At 39.9% G+C, this 9,980-nt stretch overlaps 1 protein-coding gene across 1 annotated transcript; it reads right to left on the minus strand.

Moving 5' to 3' along the window:
• Positions 1 to 503: 503 nt before the first annotated feature.
• atp5po (ATP synthase peripheral stalk subunit OSCP) lies at positions 504 to 8,392 on the minus strand. The gene is made up of 7 exons (XM_034181925.1): positions 8,312 to 8,392; positions 8,010 to 8,060; positions 7,814 to 7,924; positions 3,522 to 3,651; positions 1,489 to 1,601; positions 1,160 to 1,246; positions 504 to 755 (listed from the first exon to the last, which is right to left on the minus strand). Exons 1-7 carry the CDS (start codon positions 8,336 to 8,338, stop codon positions 645 to 647), a joined length of 630 nt encoding a protein of 209 aa, XP_034037816.1. The 5' UTR covers positions 8,339 to 8,392; the 3' UTR covers positions 504 to 644.
• Positions 8,393 to 9,980: the final 1,588 nt, after the last annotated feature.

A 9,980-nucleotide genomic window follows, 5' to 3' on the forward strand; every position in this document is an offset into this window, starting at 1 on the left:
TTCCAAATATAGAAAACATCCCACCAGCATTTACTACATTATAATATTCAAATACACTGTGCAGTGCGGCCGAAAGTAGCACAATATCAGTTCACCCCTAACTTCAGCAGCCCTGTGCCATCCTTGGGGAGCCCGATGATGCATTACAAGGGTGCAGGCATACAGGTTACAACCAACTAAGTTTGCATAGCTACTGGGAAACAAACCTATGTACGCTAGCAAGAAATCACCCCAGACACTGCTCAAACTCATAACTTTTGGCTTTCCGTGCCCCCAAAATGGTCCCACCTTGCAGTCTTTCCCAGCTGTCAGCAGGACATTCTCTGCAGTCACTGGAACTTTACTCAGAGTCACTCCAAAGACAGGGTTTTATAATCTTCAAATAGACCTTGCAATTAATTTACTGCACCATTTTGTACAATCAGCTTTGCTAGTAAATTAAAAAAAAAAAAAAAAAGACCAAGTATAAACAAGAGAAAAGTACATACATTTTACCTCAACAATTCTGTGTGTATAGCGTTTTATTAACATCAGTGTGGACTTTGCAACATACACTGGATCAAGCATTTGCAGAACAGGAGACAACGTACACTTGTTAATGTTTGATGATGGTCCTCTCCAATCCTTTCCCATGTCCACAGGACTTAGGCTTCCTTGATGAGCTTCGTCAGCTTCTGAATTTTAGTTTTTGTGGACATGTCCACATATTTATCTCCAATACTGACAACCATGCCACCCAAGATCAAAGGATCCACCTGCAAGGAATGTGATGCCACAAAATTTCTACATTAGTACTGTGGATTCAAACCGGGTGCCAGATGAGAAACTTTAACTGTAAGACAGAACACAAGAAGAATAGTAGAGAAGCTTGAATCTTCAATCGGACTGGGTTGCTTGAAGCGAGGATGTTTCGCTTCCAATCGCAGAAGCTTGTTCTCTTGTAGAGAAGAAGTCAATGAAGTCAAGTTCTTCTCTACAAGAGTCAAGACAGAAGTCAGACTACCAGAGCAAGAAAATTAGCTGAGGAAGCTTCTAAGATTAAAAGCGAAACGTCCTTGCATCAAACAACCCAGTCCAATCGAAGATTCAAGCTTCTCTACTATGGAAACCACCTGGACAACTGAGAGCCTTCACAGAAACAAACAAGAAGAGACTTTACCTTTGTTTCCAGCTTGATCGTTTCGCCTTTCTGAAGAAAGCCTTTCAGAGCAACTTTCAGGTCAGCAAGATTCATTTCATCCAAAGGCTAGAACACAGAATACTTTATTGTAATATTAGTGTACAAAATGCAGTTTATACACTGAAGACTGCATGTAAATTATTAAATCTCTGACAGATAATGGCTGATGACAACAGACATTCAATATGCAGACATGCCAGAACAAACAGTACTGTGCAAAAACTTCAGGCATATTTACTGTATCTTACACAAAAATAATGACAAATTACTAAAAAGACCACATTTCATATTTAACACTCACTGCATACCTGGGCAGTCGTGACAAAGCAGAGGACCTCTCCACGGTGTGCACTCATCATCTTACTAAAGGCATTGATAACGTCACCAGTTAGAGTCAGACGCCCATTGTCAGACAAAACATCTGCACAAAAAAGGCAAGATACCTTTGAGAGAACCCCTGTAACACCCCCCTCCCCACCACACATACACCTTTGTAGTTTGCCAGAGTTGAAAAAGCACAGCTTTATAACAGCATTTAACACTAAATGCGGTGACAGCATAAGCTGCATTTGTTGACCACGTGCAGAGTGGCGCGACTAAGCTGCATCATTTCAAAGCCTCCTTGGAAGGCAGCCAATGAATGCAGCTTTCTTTCCTGCCCCCCCCCCCGACAAAAGGGATGGTAAATACAACAGCAACAACAACAACAAAAAAAGAATTTAGGTCCCCATATTTACAAGTATAAATAAGTACTGAAATATTATTACTAAACTGTGCGTTAGCCCACAACGCTAGCTGGTCACATGCAGCTGTCAAGGTTTCTCGGCGACAGGGTAGGGCCGGGATAAGGGTTATGCTCTGCGAGCTAGATGTCTCATTTCAGAATGGTTGGTTGAACCTCTGTGATCTTGGAAGGCCAGATCTTCACAGAACACAACCTTGGAAGGATGCCGTCCATGAATCGAGGCACAGCCAACGTTTCATCCATATACGTATCCCTGCTTATGAATAGATGTATGCAAAACTGTCATTGTTACCACAAGGTGACTTCAGAGCTGTAATCAAGCTGACAAAATCATAATTGAATATTTGAGGAAAAAAAGGTTAACAGAAATGCATAAGATAGCTCATAACTTCTTCAGCTGAAACATCCCATAATAACAGGTAATCCATTCACAGGCAGCCTATAGTTTTGTACAAAATTCAGTTTAAAACATGCACTTCTAATGTAATAGAAGAAAAGTCCAAACTGAATGTCAAATTGGCAGAGATTTTAAATACTGAAATTACCAACACACAATATTACTGCAGCCAAGAAAGCAAACATTATCAAAGAAAACACACCTCTATTAGCTATATATTACATTTTCTAACATCACTTAAGCTGTTCTTTGACATTTATATTTAAGACACTGGGTGACAGATAAAGCCATGCCTGCCCATTCTCCATTTAATATGGAGGAAGGGCATCCGGCGTAAAACTTGTGCCAAATCAACATGCAGATCCACCTCGGATCTGCCGTGGCAACCTTGAGTGAAAACAAGGAAGAAGCCAAAGGGACTTAATTACACCAAGTGACCTATATTAGCTTGCTTAAAAATGTTCATAAGGATCCCTTTAAAGGCAGTTTTTAAAGAGGCTGTCCTCAGTACAGAACCTTTTAAAATGGTAAAGGGAAGCTGGCCTACTGTAGAACTCAGACCGGGTTAGGGTTAGCCCCTACTGGTGTGAACTGTTATAGGCACAGTTCACACCAGGGGCTGAGTTTGCACCAGGCCGAGTTCTCCTGTTTCCCTTACATTCACATTCATACCAAATGATCTCTAATTTAGTCAGTTTAAGACACCTTACCTTTTGTTGTACCCACTGCAATGATGATAAAGAATCTGTATTTTTGGACTCCACCTATTTCTGCTTATTAAACTACAAACGTTGGAACAAATTACAGTGCTGTGAAAAAGTTTGTGACCTCTTGAGGTTTCACACATTTTAAGTAGTTGAAAATAAAACATTAAATAATATGAATGAACATGTGTTTTTTTCCCTAATTATTGTATGGCCTTGCCTTACAATATAAAGCGCCTTGGGGCAACTGTTTGTTGTGATTTGGCACTATATAAATAAAATTGATTTGATTTGATGTGGTTTACATTCTTTTAGAAAAATTATTTAAAAAGAAAAATTGTATTAGCTCAGGTACAGTCTCCTGAGAGTATGCTACACACCAACATCAAGCATTTCACAACCATGGGTATTACAAATGTTTTAAAACTGGCTGAAAGTTCCAAAATTGACATTTCTACCAGCAAGAGGGTCACTTAGTTTTGTCAATTAACTTACTGATGAGGTTCATCGTGATTGGCGAGACCTTAGCCTTCGTAAGGGCTTCCCTGAAGGTGTTCACCTTGATGCTGCGCTTCACATGAGGGTTCATTATAATGCTTGAAAATTTGGGGTCCTTGACAAAAGCCTGGCGGGAAAGAAGACAACAAAAGCCCAGTAATATAAATCCCTGTCCATGTGAAACTACTCAGACCATTATTTTAACAGTATTATGTCAAAACAGCAGAGCAAGTAGCTGAGTGGATGAGGAGGCGGCCTGCCAATATGTAGACCTGGGTTCAAAAATCCCACTCATGCTACCTGTCTGTGTACTTGGACAAGACACTTAATCCACAGTGTCCCACCCAATTGCAAATGGGGACCGGCTGTGGCTGGGGAAGTACGGTAACCTGTGTCAGACTGGCGTTACATCCAGAGGGAGTTGTAGATTCTCATCCATTTCACAATACAGAATCCAACGGGCCACAGGGACTACACAGGACTTAAAATTATGTCAATATGTAATACACGAACAAGAGCAACCATGTGTTGCTGCGCCCCCCCCCTCACATTTCCTCAATTCGGATAATGGACTGTTTCAAGGTTAGCGTACATAAACAAGTGTATATGTGCAGTTGTTTTAATTCTGATGTGTGCCATTATTACGTTCAACGAGTAATAATTGTGGATTAATTACTGTATATTTGCCTGAGGAAATTGGATGTGAAATGAATTGCTCTTTTAGGGATTAATAAAGTTGTCTGAAGTCTGAAGCCAAAAGAGCAACCGGGAGCATGTTACATTTGAGACTCCTGTACAATTCCAACAAAAAGTTTGGAAGAGTAAGTCCAAATTAACGTTCAAGGCCGTATTCTACAGTTCTGCTGGTGTGAGAATGTTTTGGGTTCCAGCCAAATGAGACAGGAAAGTGCATTAACACAAATGGACCGGTATGTTGACTGTGTAAAGCCTCTTTGTTCATTTCAATGTAATTCTCTGCCTCCAATTCCAATGTTTAAATAATCTTAAGAATTAAAATTTTACTGCACTTTGAAAGGGTGTACTTGGATCATCAGTTGCATAAAAATGGTGATAATATTCTTTATCAAAATTTCTTGTGACAATATATTGTCCAACAAAAAGCATAAGCAGGCCTGCAGCGCTGCATTCAGCATAGGGCATATTGAATGTTTTAAAAGTACATTAACAGACTGATTCACTTGAAATATGCAACACCTTCATTTTAATCCCACACATCATCAGTGCATATAAGTCTCACGTTTCATAGAAAGCTGCCGAAAGAAAAATAACAGTCAGCCCACACATATGATGTGTGTGTGTGTATATATATATACACACACACACACGAATAATTTCACCACACCAGTAGTGTTTGGAAGGTGCATGTGATGGAAACTTCGCACTTTACACATAGGTAAATAAATTTATCTGTATGTGGGTTTTCTTCCTGCTCAGTTACAGTAAAGATCTACTTCTGAATTTTCAATTTCAATTTATTTTCATTTACATAGCACCAAATCACAACAAAGTTGCCTCAAGGCCCCTCACACAAGTAAGGTCTAACCTCACTAACCCCTTTTGAAAAATTTTTTGCATATACGATCACTAGCAACAACAACAAATATATGTTTACAACTAAAAGATGCAATCAATATTACTCCGAGTGTCCTAGTTTTACTCCTACAACTCTGTGCTACGTGGAACTGAAGAGTAATATTGAAAAAAGTTTACTTAGAACAAAGAGCATTTTTTATTGAAGATTATTTATTTATTTTGCTCTTTTCCTAACACATGGCTAATGTGTTAACTTGTCAAGCATGAGGAATGGACTGATTGTAATGGGCTTGCAATATGTTTCAAATAAGTGCAATATCTAGGAAAACAAGTATTGGATGGGACTCTTTATAGGCTGATACATAATATGCAGTGTTGCCACAGTTACTTTGAAAAAATAATCCAATTACTAATTGAAAAAGTAACTTAATTACTTTACTGATTACTCAATTTCAAAAGTAACTAAATTAGATTACTAGTTACTTTCAGCAGCTAGCGACAACACCCCCCCCTCACCACCTCAACATGAAAATGACAACATATTTTGCCAAATACTCACTTTATAGTCGCCCTTTCTTGACTTCAATGAAAAACACTCATTTTACAAAAAATAAAAGACCTCTTTCTTGACCTCAGATTTAACTGTTAATGGCACTGTAACAGTAAAACTTGCAATTTGTAACCTGCATTGTTTATAAATGTAACTATTAAATTATTTCTAACAGTTTTGTAACATTTAAATTCTCTCAACATTTTAGTTGTTGAAATTATTATTATAGTTAAGTGGTAGTAGTAAAAAAAAAAAAGGCTTCAAAAGTGGACCTTTAATCTAGAGGTGTTGTGTGTGTGTGGGGGGGGGGGGGGGGGGGGGGGGGGGGAGAAGACATCCCTGCCCTGCCCCATTCCCCCTTTCTATCTGGATTCACCACTGTTTTGGCATTTGATCAGGAAGAATGGATAACGTTTATTGATGCAGAAAACACGACCAGATTGGAAGGTAAGAAATTTTTTACACCATGCCATCCTCAGAAAGATAGTTTAGGTGCATTTGGGTGGAAAAAAGTTAGTTACTTGTTAACATGTCGCGTATCAGCTGTTTTGAGTGAGGACATAGAGCAGCTCAGAGTTTAAAGGACATGTCTCACGTTTTTTAACGTCCCAGTTAGTAAGACAATATAAAAGTACTCATGACTGTAAGTGTCTCTGCACACATGTGCTAATAATTAGTGATTTCTGATGTATTTCATTCCTGTCACTCTGAGCGTTGCAGGTGCATTTCTGGAAAACATGTCACTCTGCAATTCTCAGCATTCTTCAGTGTGTGACGTCCTAAATGGCAAAACAGGCACATCTCAATGACTAACAGACAGAGGGAAAGGAACCTGCTCCGTCCGTAAAGGAAGCTTCTGAACTGCTGTTTGAATGTGATGACTCAGATTTTCAGTGTGTCGGATTTGGGAGCTTAAAGTGTGGCGACACGCTGTTTGTGTGGATGCTGGTTTACTGAAGCTGTGTACATGGGACATCTGACACTGTTTTTAACAGACTGCGTGGACACAGAGATGGATTTGTTACAGTGGAAAAAGTCAAAATACATTATTTCCAGGAGTTCATGGACGTTATTTTACGTCCTACGATCGAGAGAGAGAGGCAGAGCTGCAGCCGGTGATCTCGCGCGCGCGTGTTTCTTTGATCACATGAAGTTTACATTTGGAAATTAATCCACACGATGATGGTGCATGTGGCAAGTTCCCCCCCCCCCTTTTTTTTTTTTTTTTTTACTGTGAGAATGTAAATTTGGAGCTGTGTATGTGTGCTGCGAAGCTCACTGTGTGTGTGTGTGTGGGTGTGTGTGTGTGCAGCTGACGAGACACTTGCTTTCCCCTGGCAGCAGATTTTTTTTTTTTATTGATAACATTCGTAATTAATCATGCACAAAGTTGATCCTGGAACAGGGATGGTTAGTGACAGGCTGCGTTTATGAGTCATGGCAGTGCAGGTGCACAGAAACCTTCTTGGAGCCACACCTTTTACCGTAACGGCATCAAAATTAACAGCTATCACTTAAAAATTAGTCATCATAACACGACATCACACTTATGCCAACTTTGGAAATAATCTGTGCCCCCTTTAATCAGATTACTGATTTGGAAAAATTAACGCGTTAGATTACTCGTTACTGAAAAAAAGCAGATTAGAGTAATGCGTTACCGGGATCACTGATAATATGATATATGGATTATTTGGTTAAATTAGCTTGCTTGCCATGTAGCGGGTAGGTTTCAACCCCTACTTGCCTGGCATGGCAAGCAAACTCTGGGGCTACGTGCAGAGCCCTGTTATCATAATCATACTCACATTTGCACCATTGTGGGTCAAAGTGTTGAAGAAAACTATCATTTACTGGTCTGAACTATCATACAATGACAGCAGCTTTCTTTCCAGCTGTCAATATAACAAATGTCAGTCTATTTTTCCATCTGCTGTCACGTGACCATGTTTACAGTTATGATGTGATCAATTATCTTTATACACCTAACCCCCCCAAAAAAAACAATGTGTGATGCCATTGCCAGCAGAATTAAAACCAAAGTCATGTGATCACAACTTCCTGCAGGTAATATTTCCAGCTCTGGAGAAACAGACTTGAGTCTAATCATTTCGACACACAGGAAAGATGGTCACTTCATAAACAAAACCCTCTACAACAAATTTTATCTTGGCTTTTGACTTACCGAGACTTTTCCCAACTCCTGTTCCACCTGATCCAGTTTGTTCTGTTTGCTGGCAGCTGAGAACAGTGCGGTGGCATAGCGACCCTCCACTCCATAAACCTGGATGGGAGGCTAATCCCAGAGACATCAAGCAAGCCAACCAACCATTAAACAACGAATATCAAAATTTACATGGGTGCAGCACAATGTCACTTACTTTAACCAGCTTTGTAGCAGGTCTGACCACTGAAGTGCTGAACTGGCGAACCTGAAGGACAGAAATGTCATATTTCAACTCACAGACAAGCTGAGCTGATGAATGTTCAAAGACAGCTAGCAGGCTAATACGTTAGCAGTCATTCAAGTGCAGTCTCCGTTTTTTTTTATAATTTCTGGACATTTAACATCTCTTCCGTGTTTGCAGCAGCAATAAAAGTCTACAGACATAATTCCACACAAAGAATTTCAGTGAGAACAGTTTTAAAAGATTAAAATAGCAAAAGTCACTGAATGTCGTACCTGCTGTCCTAGCACGAGCGCTGCCATTTTCTCCTGCTGTACATATACGCATGCGCGTGCAACTTCTTGCAAGTCTCTATGGGTAATGTAGTCTTTACTGGTGACTTTTAATCTTCCTACACACAGATTTCCACTAAACAAGTATTTCTTTTAAAAGAAATTGCAGAATATAGTCATTAAATCAACACACAGAGAAGCCCACTCTTCTGTTGTTTGCTATTAATGCAAAACATTATGGTCTTGTGTGTACAAGATTTGATGGGAGCAATTCATTTTGTGTACTTGTTGGAACACTAAATGTGCAAGTTTGTTTTGGGGAATGTGTTGTTTTATAGATAGATAGATACTTTATTAATCCCCTCATGGAGAAATTCAATTGTCTTACAGTAGCAAATCCAGTTTTAAAAAACAGAAAGACAATAAATATATAAAATACTTTAAAAACCCCATAAACCCCACAACACACACACAACACCACACACACACACACACACACACACACACACACACACACACACACACACACACACACACACACACACACACACACACACACACACAGCTAAATCAACAATCATTGTGGGCTCAGATAGCAGCAGGAATGAAGGATCTCCAAAAGCGCTCCGTCCTACACCAAATGGATAGGAAGCGCTCAGATCTGTTACTCCTGTGGACGGACAGAGTCTCATGCAGAGGGTGTCTGTTGTTATTGAGGATTGCCTGCACCTTCCTCCTCATACAACTCTCCGCAGCTGCCCCCACGGTGTCCAGTGATCCCCCAATCACTGACTGCGCCCTCTTAACCAGCTTATCCAGCTTCTTACAGTTTCTGGAAGAGATACTATTGCCCCAACACACCACAGCAAAGAAAAGGACAGCTGCAACAACAGAGTGATAGAACATAGACAACAACTGGTTACACACATCAAACGACTTAAGCCTCCTCAAGAAAAAGAACCTGGTCAGGCCCTTTTTATAGAGACTGTCAGTGTTAAAGTTCCAATCCAGATTATTATCTAGATGGACACCAAGATATTTGTACGTGTGCACACATTCAATGTCCTGTCCATGGATGTTTATTGGCTGCATAAAAGTCCTTTTCTTGCCAAAGCTGATAATCATTTCCTTGGTCTTTTTTGTGTCACTCCAGTCACAAAAAGCAGTGATTAGGTCTCTGTACTCACCCTCCTGGTTGTTTTAACACAAGACACAATGACTGTGTCGTCTGAGTACTTCTGAATGTGACAGGTGTCAGAATGATATTGGAAGTCAGATGTGTAGATGGCAAACAGGTGTGCTATGTGTGCTATGTTTATCTAGTCAGAACAAGTTTCACTATTGAGAATATTTCTTTGTTACTTGTGGGAATCAGTAATCTTCTGCACACAAAATACTTGCTGTAGCAAGTTACTGAATTCAATTCAGTTCAATTAGGCCTTTATTGTCATTGTATTGTTGTGCACATTTAACAAATAATAGACATTATGGACATAATTCACCATACCTAGTGTGTTTCCTGTTTGGTATATGGGAACACGCCTAGATGTGCAAAGCCCATAAAAAAGTGTCACCACTTGTGGTAATAGTGGGAGAGCGGGTCTCTTGTTCTGCAGGTGTTAGCACGCCGAGGTGTGTATATTGATGTTTCCTGTCTTGGGCCCCTGCGTGG

Source organism: Thalassophryne amazonica, chromosome 11, assembly GCF_902500255.1.
Source record: "Thalassophryne amazonica chromosome 11, fThaAma1.1, whole genome shotgun sequence".
Lineage (NCBI taxonomy): Eukaryota > Metazoa > Chordata > Actinopteri > Batrachoidiformes > Batrachoididae > Thalassophryne > Thalassophryne amazonica.

Coding starts and splice junctions, on each gene's coding strand:
- atp5po (XM_034181925.1), bottom strand. CDS start 8,338: ATGGCAGCGCTCGTGCTAGGACAGCAG. Junction 3,652..7,813: donor AGGAGTTGGGAAAAGTCTCG/GTAAGTCAAAAG, acceptor CTTTCCCGCCAG/GCTTTTGTCAAGGACCCCAA. Junction 1,247..1,488: donor GCTTTGTCACGACTGCCCAG/GTATGCAGTGAG, acceptor TCTGTGTTCTAG/CCTTTGGATGAAATGAATCT.